The 24,183-nt window shown below is 31.7% G+C and overlaps 4 protein-coding genes across 4 annotated transcripts in view; 2 read left to right on the top strand and 2 right to left on the bottom strand.

Moving 5' to 3' along the window:
• Positions 1-238: 238 nt before the first annotated feature.
• On the bottom strand, positions 239-5,405 carry LOC143348006 (dymeclin). Its single transcript, XM_076777741.1, has 12 exons — positions 5,014-5,405; positions 4,545-4,848; positions 4,236-4,439; positions 3,791-4,035; positions 3,376-3,591; positions 3,121-3,299; positions 2,887-3,012; positions 2,715-2,828; positions 2,435-2,647; positions 2,155-2,337; positions 1,969-2,085; positions 239-1,680 (listed from the first exon to the last, which is right to left on the bottom strand). Exons 2-12 carry the CDS (start codon positions 4,829-4,831, stop codon positions 1,510-1,512), a joined length of 2,055 nt encoding a protein of 684 aa, XP_076633856.1. The 5' UTR covers positions 4,832-4,848; positions 5,014-5,405; the 3' UTR covers positions 239-1,509.
• Positions 5,406-6,594: 1,189 nt separating this feature from the next.
• LOC143348313 (mitochondrial 2-oxoglutarate/malate carrier protein) lies at positions 6,595-12,697 on the top strand. The gene is made up of 6 exons (XM_076778393.1): positions 6,595-6,718; positions 7,121-7,336; positions 7,817-7,953; positions 11,047-11,217; positions 11,665-11,764; positions 12,508-12,697. Exons 1-6 carry the CDS (start codon positions 6,639-6,641, stop codon positions 12,695-12,697), a joined length of 894 nt encoding a protein of 297 aa, XP_076634508.1. The 5' UTR covers positions 6,595-6,638.
• A 386-nt stretch (positions 12,698-13,083) lies between these two features.
• Positions 13,084-19,519, bottom strand: LOC143347864 (ubiquitin carboxyl-terminal hydrolase MINDY-3 homolog). The gene is made up of 5 exons (XM_076777451.1): positions 18,899-19,519; positions 16,547-16,976; positions 16,105-16,385; positions 15,466-15,763; positions 13,084-15,236 (listed from the first exon to the last, which is right to left on the bottom strand). The coding sequence occupies exons 1-5, from the start codon at positions 19,002-19,004 to the stop codon at positions 14,930-14,932; spliced, it is 1,422 nt and encodes a 473-aa protein (XP_076633566.1). The 5' UTR covers positions 19,005-19,519; the 3' UTR covers positions 13,084-14,929.
• Positions 19,520-21,548: 2,029 nt separating this feature from the next.
• The window catches only part of Brm (ATP-dependent helicase brm), a 39,348-nt gene continuing 36,713 nt past the window's right edge, over positions 21,549-24,183 (top strand). The window contains exons 1-2 of the mRNA XM_076778733.1: positions 21,549-22,059; positions 22,476-22,774. Coding sequence (XP_076634848.1) covers positions 22,499-22,774 — 276 coding nt within the window. The 5' untranslated portion in view covers positions 21,549-22,059; positions 22,476-22,498. The remainder of the gene's footprint in view (positions 22,060-22,475; positions 22,775-24,183) is intronic.

Genomic DNA, 24,183 nt, shown 5'->3' with positions numbered 1-24,183 from the left:
AATATATTTCACTATGTCTCGGATAATGTTAATTAACGCGTAATTAAAATCTGCAATTTTTATAGTTTTTAGGTTTTGCGAGAAAAAACTACTTTACATACGTGCATCGATCTACGTTGTTATAATTTTAATTATTTATGCCTGCTTTGTTTGTATGGTTATTCTAGAATTAAATACTGATTTCGATTGCAATTTAAATCTGATTTCTCTATTTATAGTTAACATAAATTTGACTCAATTATAAAAATATGTTTACATCATTTACCAATAAATACATAAAAATTGTCTCGCTTATAGTTACTTTTAATAAAACTAAATACAATTTACTCTAAATAAAGCATGTTAATATTTAATATGACTTATGTTGCATAAATAAAATTCATAAAGAGGGAATTGGTCTAAAATCATTTTCATAACAAAATGGAAAAATATACAATTTGTTAGTGAATATAAAGATAGAGTAGATGTAAACAGTACTAAAATCAGAATTCTATTGGTCCGCCATGTTTACCACAGGTTTTACTAGGCCAGCCATTCACACTGTCTATCGAATAAAAAAACCCACGTCCAGTTTTCTAATTTCCACTATATTAAGCCACTTACTCCATTATAATTCTTGGTTTTAAGAAAACACGATTTAGAACAATAATATGATAGTTAATAAAAAGTAAAAAAGTTAGCAAGTTCGATTTAATCGTAGCAAATTAATTGTTATGCCAATCGATAATAATCGCAGCTTCAAACTTGCAACGATTTTTTAAAATACTTCTTTTTATAATTACTATTTGTAAAGATTTTAATAATATTATTGTTATTAGAAATGTTATATAATAACAAGCAAGCCATTGAAATATTAAATATTTGTATTTCTTTACACTATAGCTTGAAGAAATTACGAGAACATTCGTGGACATGGAAAACTAGTACGATTTTACTTACTATCATTTTTACGGCGCTCTAATTAAATATTTTTATCTGCTAGTTGTGTTTAAATACATCTATAATAATGCAACTTTTGTATAGTAATAAATTGAACAACTCCAGTCTTAGTAGTACATAATCTTATGATATCGAATTTAATTGTTACTGTACAGCGAAATATGTTTATATTAGCATTCACGAACCACAATCGCTTTATAATACCATAATTATGCTTTTAATTAGGCTCATGCATTAAACATTAAACCACCCTATAATATTTCGTAGTATTACCTTTGTTAAACTCGATCAAATTCAACTGTTATCAAAATAAAATAATATAATCAAGGGAAGCACCGATAAAGGCGAAAGACAAATACCGTTAAATAGATTCCAAACGTAAAATGAATATGTATTTTTAAACAATTTTCTTCTATTTTGCCCTCTTTCGTTTACTTTTACAATAAATAATCAAAATAGTGTTTCCTTTCTGTATCAAATAAGTGTTCTGTTACGAAATATTGCTTCGCATATTTCTTACTTGGTTTCTATTACGTATAGTTACTGCGAGCAGCAGCTTTTTCCTCAATATCAGCAAACTATAATCGTTGTTTGCTCGCCACTGTGAGACGAAAATAATTTTATATTCTCTGCGCTCCAATGTAACAGTGCGCTTTGACAAACTATGCTCCATACGTAAGGAATGAAGAATTCTTCTGGCTGTTCTTCCTCTACATACTTAAACTTTAACTCTGGAAATTTCTATAGAATACACAAACAACAATCACATTATATAGTAATAAAAATAAATACATCATTATTTACAAGGTAGAATATTATAGATTCTCATTCTACATTTATTTTGACAATTGTGTAATAATTTGAATGAAAAAAAATACGTACTATCTAAATATCGAATCAATTTAAATCTATCATTCCATATATAAATGAAATACTTTCTGATAAACCTTTTGAGATTTATATAAAATACGTACAATTTTCGCAATAATATGTATTATTTCCTTTAAACAAACAAGTATCTGTACATACCCTTAACCGGTCGCGTGGCCATTCGCTGGTACCTTGTTGTATTGTGGTTAATACCTGACTAACTCCAAGTTGCGACTGATCCTTTTGCTCCAATTTGTAAGAAAAGAAGTTTATGACCTGAACGAATTTTATTCGTTATTGTTTAATGTATCGATAAAGAATTAAAATTGTATTCGTTCTACTCACAGAATCTATATTTTGTACAATATCTTGAAACGCTGAATGTGTTCTGAACGGTTGGAAAATATCTTTCTTATACAAAAGCGTGTATATTAAATTTGGATTATGTGCGAGTCTATAAGTTAAGCAACTATTTATGATTTCTAATACCATTCGCAGTACTTCTTCGAGAATCGTTAAGTCTTGAATCTGCAACATAACGAATTTCATGTATAGATTAGATATAAAAATGGTTCGTTCTGGCTACAATATTCTCTGTATATTATTTGACACAAAATATTCTTACCAAATCTGTGTTTGTGGTAGTTCCATTTACCGTAATAATGGTATCAGAAGAAGTGGAAGGTTGTGCGCGTATTTTCGATTCCAGTCTAACGTGCTTTTTTGCAAGAGTTTCGAACAAGCTTAATAATCTTTGGCTAACGTAAGGATGCAACGACGTGAATTGCGCTGACATATTTGCCAAAGCTGCTAAACAATTTGTATGCAGATACTTATCCTATAACATATACATACCACTTTATAGCGTGTCAATAATTATTTGTTTACACAGTATACATCTTTACCCTCATTTTAAACATGTTGTATTGTATTGTCCTTATAACGACGAGAATTAGTAAACCGCCTAACGATATTTCGCTTATCGATCTTTCCGTGTACCAACTTACACCTTTCAGCATCTGAAAATTCATTATCATTACAAATAAAAAAATTGTTTAATGTGTACGTTGCACTTACAATTTCATGTATTCTCTTATTAAACGTTTCATCTTCGCTTAAAATTAGGAGAATAATGAGAGACATATAAATATGATGAGACGTGTTGTTTGGAGCATAATATAATATTTGCAATATTGGTATTACCTGCGAAAAAAAATATCACCGCCTTAGAGATTTATTTTTCAGTCAAATCGCAATTATGATAATCTGAAATTTCTTTTTTTTTTAATGAGTTGATCATTTTATATTCACCAATAGTTGTATATCTGGTCTTCTCATAATGTCTTGTTTTACGCTCGAATTTCTATGTAGCAACATATATAATAATAACGTAACTTCATCCGTGTTTGGTATTTTACATATAGTACTGTACAATTTATTCAAATTAAACCTAAATGCATCTTTCGTTTTCGTCGCAGAATTACAGTCTTCTAAAGGAATATACGAAAATTTTTAAATCAATTTATGTATCAAACTAATAGATTTACTATTGGTTTGGGTACTAACCTTCCATATCAACAAATGCAAATAGTGCATTTCTGTATGGGTTTTGCGTAGCAGTGCAATGATTCGTCAAAACTAATAGCAATAATAAAGACTGACTAGCAAGAGGCGTTTCTGTATCACGTTTTCTTTCCTCCTCTTCAGAAATACCATTACTTGTGACTTGCACATTCTTTAAACTACTACCCATACCCATTGTAATTACATTCCACAATCCAGCTGAAAAATGTATCGTTTATTTTGCATAACAAATTATGCATACATAAATCACTCCATTTTTAATAAATAAAATTATATCATATGCTACATTATGCATTTATGGCATTATTTAGATTGAAAATCGAAATAATATTACTCTAAAAAATAATTGATTTTTTCACATACGAAACGGTAAGTTTATTTTCGTTGTATAACGTACCAGCTATACTGAAAACTATACTCCCTCCTGGCTGATGTGCAAGTAAACCTGGAGGAGCATGTTCTTGCTGAACAAAATTATGCAATAACGTGCACACCATCGCGGGTGCATGTTCGCTAGAATGCGAATGCATGGCTATTTTGTAAATGCTGCTATATTCAGCCGCAGTTTGTGAAAACAGTTGTACAGAAAGTAGAACTAGTAAGCAATTTATCGCTTCTAGATGGACAACATACGTGAATTCACTGTTAAGACAAAATCTTCATATAAAATATATTACTTTTTACAGTTAGCTGATAATAAAGAAATATTATGTCATATATGTTTAAATTGATTGTGCAAGAAAGCAGTTTCAAAATTTTTTATCACAATACTTTTATTTTATTTAAAAAATTTTTTAAATATCAATGATCCTATATATTAAAAAGTATTATAAACTGTTTACCATAATGGTACATCTGTTACAATGTCGATTAATGCTTCAAAAAGTTCTTCTAATCTGTACGACGAATTCGACTGTGTTAGCACAGGTAATTCAGGTGCTTCTATATGTTTCACCATTTCTTCTTCGCCCACCGTTTCAATCAAATACTTTACTATACATCTTACAGCGAACAATGCATTATATGTTTGCCATGCGGATATGATTCTGTGGATATATTGTTACTAAGTATAAAATACAAACGAAATTTCCTACTTCTGTTTATACTTTCAACCTTAATTCTAAAATTCTTTGAAAAAAAGTATACCATACTTCTGATTTTGCACAGATGCGAGCAAGTTGCTGGCACGTGTGAGAACAACTTGTATCAAAGTGCCAAAATTGCCAGTGGTTAAATTGTTAGCAAGCAATTGTTGGCACAACATGTCCAACCTGGAATCTAACTCTATTTGATCGTTTCTTGTAATAGGTGGACGAACATTGTAGGATAAAAAGGTATCCCAGAATGAATCGTTTGGAAGAATACTCTTTTTCCCACAAAACCTTTCCAAATAAACATTTTTAGACAGATCGTCGTACCGACTTGACGTTGCACCCATTGCCTTCCCTTATATTTCTAAAAACAAATTAGTAAACTAATATTTTCAATTACTACTTTTAAGATACTTTCTAAATCTATGCTGCTAGTTTTAGATTATTTTTTCTTAGTTACATAGTGTCTACGGTTCTTCGATAATACTAAAACAACAATGAAATAGAATGTAAAATGTTTTGAACGTACTTTGACAATCTACTGTCATAGAAGCTTATTAATTCGATAACATTCACCAACAATGGAATTTAGCCTTGTGTACTATTTCTTCTACACTTTTACGTGTTTTAGCGGTGAAACTATCTTTAAAACTTGTTTACAACTTCACAAACAATATAAATAGTATAGATTCTATACTATACAATAGACACGAAGGAAATATAACCTCTTCACATGTCAGCCAAGTACTTTATGGCATATAGATAACTCAAAAAGAGCGCCACCTTCATAGTTCATTAAACCTACGTGTTTAATTATTTACACTAATGCTAATTTCTAACTACATTCGGTTCTGTCGTTCCCTGTATGCGATTAAAAATATGAAATATAGAATCTATACGCGTATGCAACACATACATAGATGCAAGTTCCACATCATTAACATGACGTATCGATATTATCTTAACGACGATACCTTTATTGGAAATAGTAGTAAAATAAAGCGTAATTATAAATTACGACGAATCATAGATATATTTTTAGTATATAGAAATCATTAAAAAATTCTATTATGAAGATTCAGCAACAAATTCTCATTATTCAACAATTTCTTGGGGATTACAAAAAGAAAACATGTATTTCAATGAATCGGGTTCGTTCTTAGGTTTTACAAGAAACAGAATTTGTGACAAAACAATGATTAAGTTGTGATGATACTCCTCTCTTCGTAGTTTTTTGTTCATTTTTAAGTATGTTATAAAAAGCGATATTTTGAATAAATTAGAGAAAAAAGAATGGGGACCAGCGTTTTTTGTCCCGAGTCTGCTAGCAGACCCTGCCTTAAACGCCAGAATATTGGAAGTGGGTCGAGAATCGTATACGCAGATAGAAGGTCGATCGAGTGCTTGTGAGAGGAACAGTCCCTCTGGCGGCGAGTATGGGAAGTGATGGACCCCACAGTAGTAATCTGGCCAATTTTTATGACTCGAATCTTAGAAATTGATTAGAATAAATGAAACGAACGTAAGATATGGAAATATTTTTCAAAGAAAAATTCGAAATTTTCGATTCGCTACGATCAAAATAAACAAATATCGAATGTTGTACGTTTAACGATTACGAAGATAAAAGTTTTCTTGAAAAAGAAATTTTTATAAAAATTGCTTCGAAATACTCCTCGTATTTAGCAAGTTTTTCAAGCTATTAGAAATATTTAAACATACAACAGTGAAATATTTGAAAACTTTAATTATTATTAACACTAGATTTACGAACAACGATTGTTCATATTTTTATTGAAACCCGTCATGTTGACGATTATATTAAAGTATGTTTTTTCTTTTTTTCAAATTCGACATATGCAGATCGCTAATAAATAATATTTCCAAGTTTTGTAATTTTAAATATGAAATCTGAAACTCGTTAAATTGAAACTGTCTTCTAATTCGCCGAATCGATACTCTATGTTTACAATGGAAATGGATACTGCATGGAACGTTTGACGTGTAACAGGTTAACTATTTTTCCAATCACCTTTTCAGCCCCGTATTTGCAGTAAGCCCATTTTCACGCTCTAATGTTTTTCTAATAATTATTTATGGTACGTAGAAATTTTAACTCATGTATACGTACAAAGATCTAAAAACTGACTGGAGATGACCGAGAAAAGTGAACCTGCAAAGGATAAGAAACCTCTGCCACCGATATTCACCTTTATAAATGCTGGACTTTCCGGGTATTAATCTCCATCTTTAACGTTTTAACGTTACAATTCTTTTCCGAGACAAGTTTTAATAATTCCATCGATCTTTCTTATCTCTTACGACGAGCGAAACAATCTTATTTTTTTTAGGAGTACAAGGATAAAGATGATAACTAATAAAAATTGATTTACACATTGTATGTTTTATGTAGTATGAAGCTCAATAATTTGTTTACTTTATCGTGTACAGTTTCCGTTCGAAAAATTCATAAAAATCACGTATCTTTCGACCAATTTAATTAGAAACTACCCTCAATTAGCTGAATATTAGTTCTCTTTTTTTCGGCAAAATTTTCTACAGTGGAGTTAGGAACTATAATTACGTAAAACATTATAAAAGTTTTGACAATACGAGTGTTCATTACGGGATTCTAGAATGGCTGCAACCTGCGTAGTTCATCCTATGGATGTGGTGAAGAATCGAATGCAAATACAGACGGAAAAAGCCTCGATCGGTTCCATAATTAGTTCAGTAATTCGAAACGAAGGGGTTTTAAAATTATATTCCGGGCTCAGTGCAGGTCTCGTACGACAGGCAACGTACACGACCGTCAGGCTTGGTATTTATAATCAAATGCAGGAATACTGGAAGTGAGTTGAAAGTCGTACACGTAGTACCAACACCCACAAAATTAAAAATGAAATATTTACTAAATTAATGTTTTTTTTTTCGCCACAAGTGGTTCAGTACTTTTGCATAGGGAATAACGAGTTGCACGAAATGATGCAGTAAAATATATATATGACTCCAGTTGAGATAACACAGTTGATCTTTGTATAAACTCTACACATCTGTTTAGGAAAATCTTACTTAAACCAGATTATGTGACTCTTAAAAGCATTCAACTTTCGTCTGAGATATTTTTTAGTATCGTTAATAGTTTTGAAGATATTCGAGTATATTCTGTATACTCGTATCACTGCATCGATCAAATTCTACATAAATTGTCAAGAAATAACATTTATGAGTTCTGTGACTCCAAGTTTAGAATCTGAAAGATGTCAAATTGACGGATTCCGTAAATCTAGTGTTAAATTATAATATGCTTATTAATTATTAATTTTAAATAGACAAAGACATCCTGGAAAACCAAATTTCGGGGTATTATCGCTTATGGCAGGTACAGCAGGGGCTTTAGGGGCCTTCGTTGGTACACCGGCGGATGTTGCCCTTGTAAGAATGACGGCTGACGGGAGATTACCAAAAGGTTTTTAACTATTTATCTTTCTTTATAGTAATGTATTTATTGCAATAACAATATCATTCAAACTGTCATAGATATGTACTGTGTTTCATAATATTCGTTTTAGACGGGGTGTCTGTCCATAAGTGTCCAAACATATATTTCGGAAATAGCTCAAGTTACGAAAATGTTCAAAGAAATTTACACGCCTTTAGGTCAGCTACAAGGTGTACATAAATTATTTTTTTTTTATTCATGATCTATCCGAGTTACAAAGGTCAGCTTAGTTTGTTTGAACACGTGGACTGTATAAATGAGATTGCCGGTCGGGTAGAAGGTTCGCGAAAAATAAGTTCATGCAAATATTTTAAACGAGGTCTTTATTTTTAAAACACAATGCAGTCATCACAAGAGAGTTAATGTTAATGAGAACCGTGAATTGAGCTTCTAATGGAAATGACGATATTGATCGCCATTTCCAGCAGAGATTGAGCTTTGAGAAACTGCCCAGATTATGCGTTATTTCAAAACACATAATACCCTTGCAATTGTATTAATTGCAAGGGGTTTATGAGCTTAAGCCTTGTATTAATTAACGTTAGAGAATTACATTAAACACAAAGGAAAGATTCTATTAACACAAAGACTTTTTCACTCTCGAACTACGTATTGCATTAAGGCTGGTTTGAACAAGACTGTGCTAATGGTCGCGTTCTTGACTACCACGAGGTTTTGGCAATCATGTGCAAAAACCCAAAATCGGTTTTGACGCATCGCGCAATGGGCGCGGCTAGCGATTCTCTCGAACACAAAGCGTGCCCGAGAGGTGCTGCTAATGGGACTCGTGGCGGCCAAGAAATGAGCTAATTCTTGAACATAGTTCAAAGATGACACTTATTGAATTTCTTCGATAAGACACCCTATATATTTCGTGACTTCATGCTTTTAATTTTACTTTTTGTGTACTTCTTTCATGCCCAAAAGAACTTTTATTGTAAAGAATAGTAGCAGGATTAAATGAGACTGAAACAAGGGAAATAAAAAGAATGTTTGATATATTTAAATCGTGAATTTTTATATATTATAAATCGGTAGATTGAAATATATAAAAATAATCAATATTTACAAGGTGTTCAGTACACGAGCGAAAGATAATTTTGTGCAGATCTTGAAAAATATGTATCAGGTGTACAAATTAGATCGTGGCCCCCTTTAGAAATCAACTTCAACATTAATGTAAAATTCGCAGTCTCTGGCCCTGTTTAATTTACCCTAGTGCCATTGTAAAAAAAATGAATGCATGATTTTATGGCTGTCCTAATTTAAAATAAACAATGAAGTTTGTCAAAATGACGTTCCAGAAAAAAAATGGATTAAGAAACAACTTTTCCAATATTCTTAGAATTTCTACATATTCTTCGCCAAAATATGCGTCGTTTGCATTTCGAAATATTAAAATCGTCCAATCCGTTCAGAAGTTATGATATTTTAAATATACACATAAAATTTCAGGGAAACATGTCAATGTATGGTCAGACATGAAATTTTCAGTAATGAATTTTTTTCTCGAAAGTGCGTAGGATTTCGGGGATATGTGTAATGACTAAAAATGATTGTAATTGACCCCTGCATCCGAAAATAATTTTTCCAGAACGATTTGAAATCTTTTTTTTTCGTCGAAAAATTTAAGCACCTACTCGAATTTTTTTCTCAAAAGTGGATAGGATTTCGGAGGTATGTGTAATGACGAAAAATAATTGTAATTGACCCCTGCATCCGAAAATAATTTTTCCAGAACGATTTGAAATCTTTTTTTTTCGTCGAAAAATTCAGGCACCTACTCGATTTTTTTTCTCGAAAGTGGATAGGATTTCGGAGGTATGTGTAATGACGAAAAATGATTGTAATTGACCCCTGCATCCGAAAATAATTTTTCCAGAACGATTTGAAATCTTTTTTTTTCGTCGAAAAATTCAGGCACCTACTCGATTTTTTTTCTCGAAAGTGGATAGGATTTCGAAAGTATGTGTAATGACCAAAAATGATTGTAATTGACACCTGCATCCGAAAATAATTTTTCCAGAACGATTTGAAATTTTTGACATTAATTGTTAATAACTTTTTAACGAAGCCTCCGTCAACAAATTGATATTCTTGATTTTCGTCTTATTTTGGCCTCTAGAATCTCCCATTAAAATTTTTCCCAGGGTTGGCCGAAGTATAATATCAGTTCTCAAGAACCGAAACCGGAACCGATATATTCCGTGGTTAAAACTAGGTGAAACGATCAATACAGACCGTTATCAAGAGTAACTGATGCGTCTGAGTAACGCCATTGAAGAAAAAAGACCATATATCGGAAATGGAACGTGGCAAGTGACACTGCTCCATTGCAACGCATGACCACATACCGTGAAAATGACCAAGGAGTTCTTCAATGCATTAGGGTGGGAAGTGTTACCGCATACCGACTTATAGTTCAAACCTGATTCTATCGGACTACCATTTATTCAGGTCTTTACAACATCTGGCCGTTTCCCCAACTTAATAACGTTGGACGACGTAAAGAAATGCATGGATGGACTACATCGAAGCGAAACCGCCATCTTTCTTCTATGAAAGCGTCTGTCACTTGCCTGATACATAGATGACAAAAATATACAGGGTGTTCGGCATCTATGTGTCAAAAATTTAAGGGATGATTCTAGGGGCCAAAATACGACCAAAATCAAGAATAGTAATTTGTTAATGGAGGCTTCGTTTAAAACTTATTAACATTTAAAGATCCGCCTGTAAGACGGCAATCTGCGAATAGTACACACACAGCTGTTTAAATGTTAATAAGTTTTAAACGAAGCCTAAATCAACAAATTACTATTCTTGATTTACGTCTTATTTTGGCCTCTAGAATCGCCCATTAAATTTTTAACATATACATGCCGAACACTCTGTATAAATACAGTGTGAAACTACTTTCTAGGTTAAAGTGTCACCCGTTTATCTTTAAATGAATATTGATGTTTGCAAAAAACGACCGAGAACTAATTTGTACGCCTAATATATTACAGATGTAATATCTAGTATATTCGTCTGTAACTTCTACATTGTTTTCTACAGATCAAAGGAGAAATTACAAAAACGTGTTCCATGCTTTCGCGAAAATAGCTAAAGACGAAGGCATTACCACCCTTTGGAGGGGCAGTGTGGCGACAATGGGGCGAGCAGTAGTCGTTAACGTATCACAGCTAGCAACTTATAGTGAAATCAAGTTTCTATTAAGTTCAAAATGTATTACATCTAAATTATTTTACCCTTTTTCATTTCATTTTTTTTTACATCGTTCTTATTCGAAAGTTTACAGGTGTTTCTCTCCAAATTAACCCTCTTGCAGATCATATTCACCTTTTTGCACTATAAACTACCCTCTTGAGAAATAATTAATTCACCTTATTGCAAATCATATTCACCCTTTCACAAATGAAATTCAACTTGTGACTAAAAAATGAAATAATACAATGTTATTTTCTCGTTTTCTGTGATTTTATTCGTAATTAGCGAGCCAACTTTTAAAAGGCAACCAGTTGATATTTTTAGTGTTAAATAAGTATTTTACGTCATTTTTTGTTCAAGTGCTATAGCTTCAAATCGAAATTTATTGTAATTAAATTCCTATTTAACACATCATTCAACCTTAGCTTAAATATATTAGTAAAAAATATTAAATTTATTGTGTAGCAAACATGAAGGAAGGCATAGGGTTACATTTTTGGGCGTCCTTGTTATCAGGATTTATCACTACTTTTAATTCGATGCCATTTGATATAACTAAAACGAGGTAAAACTATATTCATTTTCCTATTATACTTTTCTTAAATTGATTTCACGAGTATTAGAAGAATTGAAATAACAAAATAAAACGTTATAGTAAGGGGAAAAATTTTAATGGGAGATTCTAGGGACCAAAATAAGACGAAAATCAAGAATACCAATTTATTAATTGAGGCTTCGTTAAAAAGTTATTAACATTTAAAGTTCCGCCTGTAGAACGGCAATCGTCGAACAAACGCGCGCGCGATAGTGGAATTTTGGACGTTAATAACTTTTTAACGAACCCACGATCAACAAATTGCTATTCTTGATTTTCGTCTTATTTTGGCCTCTAGAATCTCTCATTAAAATTTTTCCCAAGAGTGGTCGAACACCCTGTATATGGGCAGAACGTAATTGTGTAGAGCGAAAGTGTTTTGAAAAAATCACAATAAAATTTTATAATTAGGATTTCCACCCCCTCCTACCTAACCTCCAAAAATTAAGTGCCAATCGGTCACTGGGACTTTTTGGAAGAACATCCGCAAGGGAAATTAATTTGAATAAAATATTTGTTTTACCTTTTTTTTCAAACTAAACCTAGACTTTCACTGGAAAATTTGGATTATTTATTTGTACTCCTAATAACGTATCTAAATATATACAGTGAACGTATAAATATAGAACGTACAATTTCCACTTTTTCATTCACATTTAATTCGGTAGTTTTATTTTCTTGGACGTTAATATATAGTTTCTGTCAATTTTTAGGATACAAAACTTGAAAAGCACTTCGAAACCGCCTGGTATGATATCAATGATGTCGTCGATAGCGAAAAACGAAGGTCTAACAGCATTGTGGAAAGGTTTCTTGCCCACATACTGCAGAGTAGGCCCACACACAATTTTAGTGTTTATAGTAAACGAACAAATCGTGAATCTATTCAGACGATACATTTAATAGTTGAATGCTAAGATAGAAACGATGAAAAATGTTTATATTTGCAAATTTACATATACATAATATGCGCGTAAGAAAATATTCAAGGACGATGTTACCAAATGGTGTTCATACAACAATGGGACGATTAAAATGTTTGGAAATAGGAATCATTACTGTACCAATATTTGTTTGAAATTACGCTTAATAAATGTAGAAAAGTGTAAATACATCATCGAACGTGTACTCAATCTTTCTTAGTAGAGATTTTTTTCAAATAAAAACAAGTTTCGTTAATTTAATTTTTGTATTATACTCTAAATTGTATAACATACCTTACTTGTAATAATCCGCCTAATCTAATGTTTTGTAACGTTAGGAAAGGTTACAAATGGGTGCGCACAATATCTGGACCACAAATTTTATTTGAAACGAAGACGTGTGGCTATCTCTACAGATTGTGTCGAACTCGTGTCTGTTTAGTATATTTATACGCGTCTGCGGAAAAGATGCCTTTTCGGAGACTCGAGGGTGGATCCCTTTTCTTAAATCACCGCCCTTTTCCCCTTTTCGGCGAAGGAAAGAAATTCTACGTCGTCGATTTTTTATGCTGACCTTGGAATGTTCCAGGCCACGTTGGACCTACGGATGAGGTGCCCCCTAACTGCTGCTCGTAAATTAGCGGCAGCGGATAAAATCACGGTGAGCTAGTCCGCTACTAGGGATAGAAGCCTCGAAGCCACGCCCCATGCAGTGCTACCACTGCCTACAAACGGATCACGTACAGTATCTATGAGGATTTCCCCGCGTTAAAAAAAAAAAGAAGTGTGTAGCTTTTCCGACTGTTTATATTTCGGAAATAAGAGGAGATAGTTGGTTGAGAGGTACTGAACCTTTTCGCGCGAAAGAAGCAAGCAGTCGAATAAACATCTTTACGAACGAGTCTTCTGCACAACCCATCACATTTATTTCCACATCTTGCGCCTACTACGTTTGTTACTTAAAGAACTATACGTTAATTTATATAAATCAAATTTGTTTTATTCTCTCACACCATCTCGTCAGCGTTCAAAGTCAATCAATGAAACCAGCGTTATTGATACAATCAATGTATTTTATACGTTCAAACGTTTCAAAGAACAAATTTAAATTATTAAATACTGATGGAACGAAATTAATTAGTAGAGTCCTAAAAAATTCTATCGTACCCGTGTATTTCCCTACTTTTCCAATCAGATAAAATACTTATGTATATGTATATTGCCGAAGATAATAACATAAAAATTACAAAAATTGATTCAACTATAATGTTCAACCTGAAATATAGGAATAGTAAGAAAAAAAAACGTTGATGAAAACCCTAGAAAGTGACTAGACTATTACTTTAAAGTAAATTATATATTTAGATTATGTACGACTTATGCAGATTGTACATAGTCATCTATCATTTTTCTTTCTCATTCTTCTTGCACCCCAATTTCTCTTTGTTACATATTTTATATCTTTTTCATTCTTTTGCATTTAACCACACTTCGTATTTTGTATTATACTGAATGCGTTATTTATGAATTTCACGTTTAATAATCAAAATCGTCTTGTAAATTTTGTTACTTATCTCTCTTACATTTCGTCTATTTAATTTTCTTTTTCTTCTATTGATTAGTACGTTCCTTCTCTCCCTTTGAGTGAATTATACAATCAAATAACTATAACTTATTTGATGTTATATAAAAACAATAAACTAATAGATAATATACAAATTGTCAAGTTTCTTCTAAACTTGCAGAAATATAACATAATCGCTGTGATATTAAGTGTACAAAGTATACTTAAAATTTTATTTAACAGCGACACAGATTTATTTCAGACTTGAATTTCGTTTGTAAAAAACTAAATTCGTTTTTAGATAACTCTATCCGACACGAATTTTGTCTTTCAATAATCACTGGGTAATTCTTGTGGAATTGGCCAGTCTGCGAATAACACGAGTTTTTCTAAAAACCCAAGGTTTTCGAAAATGAAAAAAAACCAATTCTAATTACTATTAATCGTCTTTAACATGTTTTTTTTTTCCATTGAATAATAGTTTTGTAACTGAACACCTCTAGCTTTATCAAGCATAAAAACATCTTCCTGGTTAAATTGTATGTTGTTTAGACCGGCACTTTTTTCAAATCGTTTTATAATTTAGTCACTGGTTTCCTTATATAGGAACTCCAACAATATTGTTAAAAATACAATCTGAGCAACACATTAATTAAGGCTCGGAGTCTGTCCATCGTCCCATTGAACTTCGATTCTGGGCCACTTTGTTTGAAGTACTGTCAACATGGGATTGCTTTCCAAAATACCCTTAATTGTACATTCCAATAACACCGCTTGACCTTTACGATACATCACTTTATTTTCGAAGTTGCTACGTTGAAGGCCATTATAATGATATAACGGAAATATGTCGGGACAAGTCCGTGATTCCTCGGGAAAGAATTCATCCATAAAGGAAGAACGTAAAATAATCCCCAAGTTTTCGCTATCCAATTTTTTCCTCATTATATCAACACTGTAAAAGAAGTTAGACTTTATGTGAACGGAGTTGATGCAATCAAATTAATATTAATATCTTTTATTCTCTATTAATTAAGATATGTTGCAAGAAAAACACGATTAAAGTTTTTTAGACATAAAATTTTCTTAGACACCGTGCTTTTTTACTCGTTCTTATTTTTTTGCAACAGATTTTTATACAAATATACACCATCAAAAGAAAATATTTCAGAAGTAATACTTACTACTCTGCATCTGCGACTAAACCGAGTTCAGCAAGAAGATCTTGTAACAGGCTAGCAGGAATGAAATTATTTCCTTCGTGATCGAACTTTCTAAAAACTCTCTTTGCTTGTTCTGCAGGTGTCTCCGGATTCACCAATCGTTTCTCAGTAGAGAAAATGACGCTCAAGTGCGTTTCTGAACCCAATACCCAAACAGGATGCGATGGAGACTTTAAGAACGTTCCCACTTCGCAGTAACGTAAATGTTCAAGAAGTGCAAGGAATCCTACAGAATTCTGCTTATCTATTCCTCGCAATTCTGTAATTAGCAAATTAGTTACATCAGAAATGATTTTATTTCTCAGTTCATCGCTTTAATTAACCCCTTAAGATAATAACGGTAGGACATGTAGGGAATATTTTGTGTATTTTATATAACACTGTAATTTATCTCGTAAGTCACTTAGCTTTTCAAATACAACATATAAAGTGTAAGTTAAAAAACGTTTCAAACCCTTTTGGTAAGAGAAATGTCCCACCCCAAAAAATTATTTTTCCAATTAGTCAATGTCAATGATTGATAACGCTAAGTAAAACAATGTTTTATCAGTGCATGTATTGGCTTAGTATTTAAATCACACTATGTAATAAATGTCTTACTTAGATCTCCAATGGTTTGATCATAATCCCATACATGACTGACTGCCCTGCCAGTAAGTATCAAATTTATGAGACTTTGACTACCGTAACCATATGTTGAGTCAATCATTGCTTCTAAATCATTGCTTTCCAAATCCTGCATTTCAAGATGAATTTCGGTAACACCTTTTGTAACAATTATGCTATAAAGAAGCAATAAGATACCGTATCGGTCTTTCAACATTTCCAACCTCTCTGACAAGAATTCTTCCACATGTTCCGAAACATTCGTTGTAAATAACCTAAAACATTGTTTATTGTTGTAAAAAATGTTAAATTGTTCATGTATGTACATAGTTAAAAGATAATTACAATAGTGCCCACTTAAATGTCCGCGCATCACTTGATGCTGGTTTATATTATAGTCATTGCTGTATCATACATAATAAGAATTATTTCTTACCTCAACTGAGAATGAAAGACATCAGGATGCACGCTTTTGGTATCCTCGTTCGTTTCTTTGTTTAACGTTTTGTCCCTCTTTTTATCAACCTCTTTATTTTCTACATTTGTTTCTTCATCTTCACTTTCTATTTTTGACACTTTTATCGACCATCTATTTTTATCTTCATTTTCTTCATTCGCAGACTGACACGCCATATACACGATAGAAAACTTTGGAACTTTTTCTCCTGCAACTTGCTTTAAAATTTCCACAGCAGCTCGCACAAGAAGCTGATAACATTTGTCTAAATTTATACTTCTCCAGGTTGAAATATCAATTTCAGAAAGCAGCTGCTTTAAAATGAAAGCTTGAACAGGGGCTATTACTGCACAGGGTCCACCTTCTGTTTGTATTAATGCAGTAGGTTCATCTGGACTAAAATAGAACCCTGAAACAAAACAACGCGAATTACACCAATTATACAGCTTCTTCTGAAAAATTTTAATGGGAGATTCTAGAGACCAAAATAAGACGAAAATCAAGAATACCAATTTGTCGATTGAAGCTTCGTTTAAAAGTTATTGACGTTTAAAATTCCGCCTGTAGAACGGCAATCTGCGAACAGCTGTGTACGCGTGATAGTGGTTCTCATTCACAAAACTGTAAGGCTATCGATACGTCACTAAGTAGAGTTTCTCATGCTGAGTGAGAACCACTGTAGCTGTTTGCAGATTGCCGCTCTACAGGCGGAACTTTAAACGTTAATAACTTTTTAACGAAGCCTCGATCAACAAATTGCTATTCTTGATTTTCGTCTTATTTTGGCCTTTAGAATCTCCCATTAAAATTTTTCCCAGAGGTGACCGAATATCTGGTAGTGCCCACTTAACTGTCCGTGCTCGGAACCGGCCGCGGTCACTTAAGTGGGCATGATTACTTCTCAGAATTTAACGGAGATAAGAAAAGAGAAGTGTAAGTGAGATACAATAGCTCGCACCCGAAACCATATATGTATTACGTCAAATAAAGATAAAAATATTAGTTAATTAACCCCTCCATGCATGATTATTTTCACTTTACCAACAATAAATGATCTAGTTTTCTATTTACATTATAGTATAATCCAGAACCATTATAACAAAGGATTTTCGTTTTTAAGTATCTACAAAGTATTTGTACTATATTATTGAAGGAGAGATTAGATATAACGGAGTGTAAAATTAATATTTTTATGAATTTAATGAATATTAACATATATTTATAAAATAAAACTAAAAATTCAATTTACATTAGAAAACAAAGATAAATCAAAGAATAAATCGAATTAAACGAAAATTAATTAAATCAAATTAAATGAAAATTAAAAGAAATTAAATTAACTACTTTAACACTTTGTCATCTGCATAATTTCCATAAAAACCATTGCATCCATTCACAAAAACACTGTTTACTTCAATTTAAACTATAAAAATTCAAGATGAAAATTTTCTTACAACAAAAATGTAAATACGACGAAAATTAACTTTTATTTACTAAAAAAACAAACGCATTTTTAAACTTACATAGATTCTTATTACGAATGTTTGCTGTCATAAAAAACAATAAAATTACACATATTGCCAAGTTATTAAATATGCTAACACTTGATACATCGAACTCAAAGTAAGAAATGTTCAGAACAGAATGTATATTTTTGCTGTAAAATATCATGAAGTGAAATCAATGTCTAAAATACAGACAGTGACTGTTGCTCAATTAATAATAAATTATTATTATTAACATGTTTGTACGTGCTATTCAAATGCACGTATCTTGTGGGAAATGCATTAAAAGGTTAACAAAATAACAAGTAAATAGTACCATAATAAAATATTTATCACAAACTAAAGTTCTGCAATTTATATAAGGGAACATTAATTAATCTATATGGGTGAATTTAATATCTTGTCTATATCAAGATTCAACAAAAACTCTGTTTAATATACATTAACTTGAGCTTTCATGTACATTAGCTTTTCTAAAATTATATATATAAAACGTTTAAAAATTATTCTTTTTATCTAGAAGATAAACAGAACTACATTACATTTAATCTCTTTGTTTTCAAGAAATGACTTGAGCCCTGCAACAGGATTGACATTTTGATTTTCTAAAATGTATTAAATAAATTTAAAAACTGACATTTTAATTGGTTATAAAGAAATAACTAAATAGTAAATCAACGTGTTTTTTCCATCCTATAACGTTTTTCTTTACGATAAACAAGTAAAATGAACTTGATATAACTATACTTTAGAAATAATAGACTCGGTTCAAAATACTCATCAAACAATGAAAACTTTAAAAAAAAATATTTAAGTATACACTTACCTTGAGCCCACCGTTTAAAGACATCTTCTTTGACAGTGCTACCCCAGAGAAGTGTTTTGATGGAACGTAAAAACTCGTCATCGCAATGAACAACATTTTCAGCCATTATCCAAGTTTTCGTCGATCAATAGAACATTAAAAGGCGTCACAAAGTAATAAATTATTTCAACGTAATCATAATATTGTTTTCGTAGCCTTAACGAACCGGATTATTTAGATATTTTTTTAAATATTTTGACTTATGTCGTATAACCTATTCCACGAGTAAGATAACTACCAAGCAGGTCGCCATTTTGAATCCAAGCATAGCTAACAAAAGTTTCATATGGATGATATTTATTTTGATATTATATACATAAAATTAAATTTTATAATGTATTATATCTTTATACAACATCTGACATTCTACACTCGTATGTAACAGTGATAATACCATGTTTATGATGCATATATTTTCTTTTTACATAGACAAATAAAAAATCGGATATTTTCCATGCAGTATTTGAGTATTTAGATCTAATTTACAGGTATAATGAAATAAAACCGCCAAAAAACCATTATTTTGTAGTAATATGCAGTATCGCCATAGACCAAGTACAGAATAGACCTATCATACAATAGGACATCACGTCGTACAAACTGAAATACCGACCACGTGAAAAATCAATGATTTTAACACAGACGTTGAATTCAATCTATTTTTTCGATCCATTTCCCTAGGACTCTAAAGTCCCATTATCACTTTGATGTCACTCGCAACGTTACCAACAAGCTCTAGAAAACAATAGGGAATTAAATTACAGGAATTCTTTTGCTTTTTAACGAAATGAAAGCTCTTATGATCTAGAATTGGACATCAATCAATTAATTTCATTGGAAATATAAAATCACTTTATTTTACTAATTTCACTCATCATATTTAGGTCTTATACACATAGTATACAGATGAAATTTGAGGGAAACATTTCTGGCCAGGTATTATATTTTCGGTAAAGAATTTTTTTTCCCAAAAGTGCGTAGGATTTCGAGAGTATGTGTATTCACCAAAAATAATTGTAATTGATCCCACCAAATAACAATAATTTTTTCAGAATGATTTGAAATTTTTTAATTTCACCGAATTTCTGCATCTACCCCCTGTCGATTTTTTTTAAACATTTGCTTTTGATTTTTAATAAATTTGTTTTGACACTCTACGGAAATGTTGTTTAATACTTTTTTATAGGTATTCATAAGCTTTACTTCATAAATATATTTCAAAGAAATACATTCACAATTGTAGGAGACCATTAGAATCAACCACTTCTTCCTCAAATCCCCGAAGCTATACGAAGCGCCAGAACTCATATACAAGGTGGCTATGCATTACTATGCGTAAGTGGAGGAACAGTTTCTTTCGAGCATCGGTTTGTCGTCTGATAATACTGGATTGACTCTCAATCTCACCAGAAGTCAACTCCATGATTTAAACACACACTCCCTACAGCTGACTGCTCATTCACTAATTCAGTGAATAGTTTCTCAACTGACCGCCATCCATGAGAAGAGGTCGCTGAAATCATGTCCGAATTTTCATGCCGGTATGACAGTCAGATTAGGCCACGAAAGTCAATAAAGTGCAAGCACAGACGAGGTATGCAAGTACCATAGACCACACAATGTATTTTTTCACAATGTAAAAAATGCCTGGGTAGTCGAAATTCGAAATTGTATGCCATTGACGCGAGGACGGATTTCAGCTGTTCAAGAGCAAGAAAGAAAGACTCCTATTCACGTTCTTCATCGATTTCCCGAAATTGCGTTAAGTGCTGACCTTGCGTAATATGTGGCTCGTGTGGTAGGATATGTCGACTTTTCCCACCACTCAGTTAAACGCTAAGGAAATTCGTCGTTACTAGTGTCGCCGTCGATGCACTCAATTATGCCAAATCTGGCTACACTGACTTCTATTGTATATTGTATACCTCATCTGGGGTGGTACCAAACATTGCTCTATTTACTTTTTTCTCTTCGCTTTTTTATACATTTGTTCTTAATAAACATCTTGTGCAAAGCTATGAAGAATAGAAATCACAAGTTTATATACGTATAATATTCCATAGATACAAAATTTAATCTTTACAATACATCTTTATTTTTATAACAATATCTATATTTACAATAATACTTAGTACATACAAAGTACTAACTTAAATAAACATACGAATAGGAAAATTTGAATATATTTAAACATCTTCATACATAGATTTTATATTAATGTGATAACAATTATAATTGAGGTTACACGATAGAAATAATTTACGTACATACTGGTAAAGAAATAGTTTTTCTTCATCCTAGTTTCTTTTGTTTTTGTACCTAGTACTGTTACAGTCATTTACAAAGCAGTATTTAACCATCTTTTAAAACAATAGCGTATAATTTCAACTTATACTTGCACCGGTGATAGGCACTGAAATTTACTGTTAACAGTCCATAGTTATATAATGTCTAACGCAAAAAAAAAAAAGATCAATAAACATACTTTTATTTCTACCACTTTTTATGATTCTATATATTTTCTCTTATTAACTCTTTCATTGCAGAACTAATTACTACACAATGGTAACTTATGAAATTTTTATTGAACCCACATTTATTCGAGACAAAAGATCACGTAGTTTCGTGTGATTTCGTGTTATTGCAGATCACATGGTTTTGTTTACCCGTGTTTCTTTTCTGTTGAACAAAGTATAAACAATTCCGCTAGTTTAAAATTTGTTATGTACAATGAAATTATTGAAATCTTTATTATATTATAATTAAGTTTTCATGTGAAAATTTCATCTAACATTGCGAACCTCGTTTACGAATGGGATAAAGTCTTATATATTTGTGTATAAGTATATTTTGTTTATAACTTGTGTATTGTTATTGACCTTACGGTCGAGTCTTTATTTATTGGATAAATAAAACATAGGCGGAAAGAATAGTTTCAAAGTGAGGCCATGTTTTCCGACGTATTAACGTATTACGGGTAGAGACAGCAGGAAAATGGCCGATAGCGTGTTCTTGCAGTGTTGCTCGATTCGGTGTAGCTCTCGATAAATCCCTTCACCCAACATACATGGACGTATGTCTAAAAAGGAATTTCCTTTGATGAAAGAATAAATTTCAAAACGGTATGTACAAGTGCAATTTTATCTTAAACATAATGAAAAGTCCGTGATACCACGAAACCTTCGTATGTAATTAGAAACCGAGATGAGTTGTCAGATTTTTCGTTGGAATGAGTTAGTTTCTACCCACTGTCAGCCGAGGAATGTGTTTTTTTGAAAAGATTAATCCCAAAAAGCATATTCGATCATTGTTTTATAATATAAGTATTTCGTGAATTCCTGCCTGCGTATAGACAAGGTTTCTATACTTCGTCCTACACTGTAACTTTTTGTCCGTATAAGAGTTGTTTCTTATATTTTTTCTGATATTATGTAATTATCGCTTAAATTAAGATTAATGAAGTAAATAAGTATCAGATTAGAGTAAATGTAGTTTAATATAAAATATTAATAATTTATGATTTTTTGTATATTTTAAGTTACTGTGTACACGTATACCAGTATGGCAAGTCCTTCGCCACAATCATCCCCGATGCCTCCGCCACAAGCTCCAAGCCCCATGGGCCCTCCTCAGCAGGCGCCATCACCATCTAATCCGCAAGGTAGTCCAATGGGTCCACCGCAGCACCATCCTCATAGTCCAACACAGGCATATCAAACTGGTCAATCGATTCCATCTGGTGGCCCACCTATGTCTCAATCATCTCAGCAGCCACCACCGCAACAACAAAATTATGCATCCCATCCACAACAAATGCAATCGAACATGGGTCCACAGGTAGGAGGCAATATTATTAATAGTTGTCTTTTTTGAGTGTACACAAATTAAATATTGAAATTTACTAATGAATATCTGCGAAGTATTTCTCCCATTATTATTATTGATTTTTAATGAAATTTTACAGCTTTGTAGAGCAGCCACAAATAAGCAATTCATATTTTCTTTTCTTGTATGGATAATGCATTTTCAGTTATTCTTCATTCATAGTATTCTAATGCTGTATTCAAAATTATTAGATGTATAAAGAAGATTTTGAAACAAATTCTTTATAGTTTTAGATGGAAAATAACATTAGTAAGAGAATAGATACAAAATTGAAAGAATTACATTTATCTCTCGTAGTCTAAAAGTTTTTATGCAAACTATATAAACAACTACGTTTATTTTGAATTCGCAATTACACATTGTATACATATTTGTCATTAAAAACATACAATGAGTAAATATAAAATCTCCTTTAAACAGTAGATGGTTATTAATTCTATATGTTTCGCATGAACAATAATGTTTACAAACTATTTTTTGATTTAATTATTAATTTTTTATATCAATGTTTTACTGACTATATTTATTTTTGTTTAAAACCATATTTGTGTAAAAGACTTTCTTGCATATGTAAGAATTTCGAAGATAGTATTAGGGTAGTGTTTCCTTTAAACTTGAGTTATTACAGTTTCATCAAAATTAAGAGGGGGAGGCGACATTTTGCGAGCGTTTCTTGCGAGTGTTTCGCGATTAAAACAAAGAACTCATAAGTGTAACATAATATGGTAATTTATAATGGCAATAAAATTAAAGACTAATTATAAATATAAATTTACATGTTGCACGTTTTACAATTTTTGATACATGAATATTCAGACTGAAATGCAATTTGCAATGTTACATAAACAGAATTATAAACAAACAATTGTATAAGTTTATTTAAACACAATATGCTTTGTATTTAGCTATTTATTTGTATACAGGGAAGATAATCATTTTATCAAAACTTTGAAAATTTAATGTTGCTATATACATTATATAAGATTTGCCTTTTTATTTAGCTAATTAACCCGTGTGTGGACAACCAGGATAATAGGGTACTTTGTATGTCTTAGCACAATATATCAGATACCAAGCCATAACTTTTGTCTCATATACTTTCGTATCATCTAGTTTTTCTTTGCTATAACATACAAAATACAGTCTTAAAAAATCTGAACAAATAAATCACTAGAAATTGTAATTTAATACCATATTAAAGTCAATCGTTCCTCTCATTCCCATATCATATATCTGTGTATTTATTTTGACTCCATAAGACAAGGTCTACTTTTGGTGCAGCAATGAAGAATCTTTTATCTTCATTATGTAAACAAGCATATAAACCCACAAAACGAATTAGGAAACAAAATGAAGAACTG

The sequence above is a fragment of the Colletes latitarsis genome, chromosome 11 (assembly GCF_051014445.1).
Source record: "Colletes latitarsis isolate SP2378_abdomen chromosome 11, iyColLati1, whole genome shotgun sequence".
Classification (NCBI taxonomy): Eukaryota; Metazoa; Arthropoda; class Insecta; order Hymenoptera; family Colletidae; genus Colletes; species Colletes latitarsis.
This window is presented reverse-complemented; position numbering and strand designations above follow the sequence as displayed.

What these genes read in the sequence shown, in the direction of transcription:
- LOC143347864 (XM_076777451.1), bottom strand. Translation starts at nt 19,004, where the DNA reads ATGGCTGAAAATGTTGTTCATTGCGATGACGAGTTTTTACGTTCCATC. An exon ending in TCAAACCATTGGAGATCTAA is followed by an intron (nt 15,764 to 16,104) that starts GTAAGACATTTA and finishes TGCTAATTACAG; the next exon opens with AATTGCGAGGAATAGATAAG. An exon ending in TTAGTCGCAGATGCAGAGTA is followed by an intron (nt 15,237 to 15,465) that starts GTAAGTATTACT and finishes CTTCTTTTACAG; the next exon opens with TGTTGATATAATGAGGAAAA.
- LOC143348006 (XM_076777741.1), bottom strand. Translation starts at nt 4,831, where the DNA reads ATGGGTGCAACGTCAAGTCGGTACGACGATCTGTCTAAAAATGTTTAT. An exon ending in GTAACAGATGTACCATTATG is followed by an intron (nt 4,036 to 4,235) that starts GTAAACAGTTTA and finishes TTGTCTTAACAG; the next exon opens with TGAATTCACGTATGTTGTCC. An exon ending in GGCCACGCGACCGGTTAAGG is followed by an intron (nt 1,681 to 1,968) that starts GTATGTACAGAT and finishes TGTATTCTATAG; the next exon opens with AAATTTCCAGAGTTAAAGTT.
- LOC143348313 (XM_076778393.1), top strand. Translation starts at nt 6,639, where the DNA reads ATGACCGAGAAAAGTGAACCTGCAAAGGATAAGAAACCTCTGCCACCG. An exon ending in CAAATGCAGGAATACTGGAA is followed by an intron (nt 7,337 to 7,816) that starts GTGAGTTGAAAG and finishes AATTTTAAATAG; the next exon opens with ACAAAGACATCCTGGAAAAC. An exon ending in GTTTCTATTAAGTTCAAAAT is followed by an intron (nt 11,218 to 11,664) that starts GTATTACATCTA and finishes TTTATTGTGTAG; the next exon opens with CAAACATGAAGGAAGGCATA.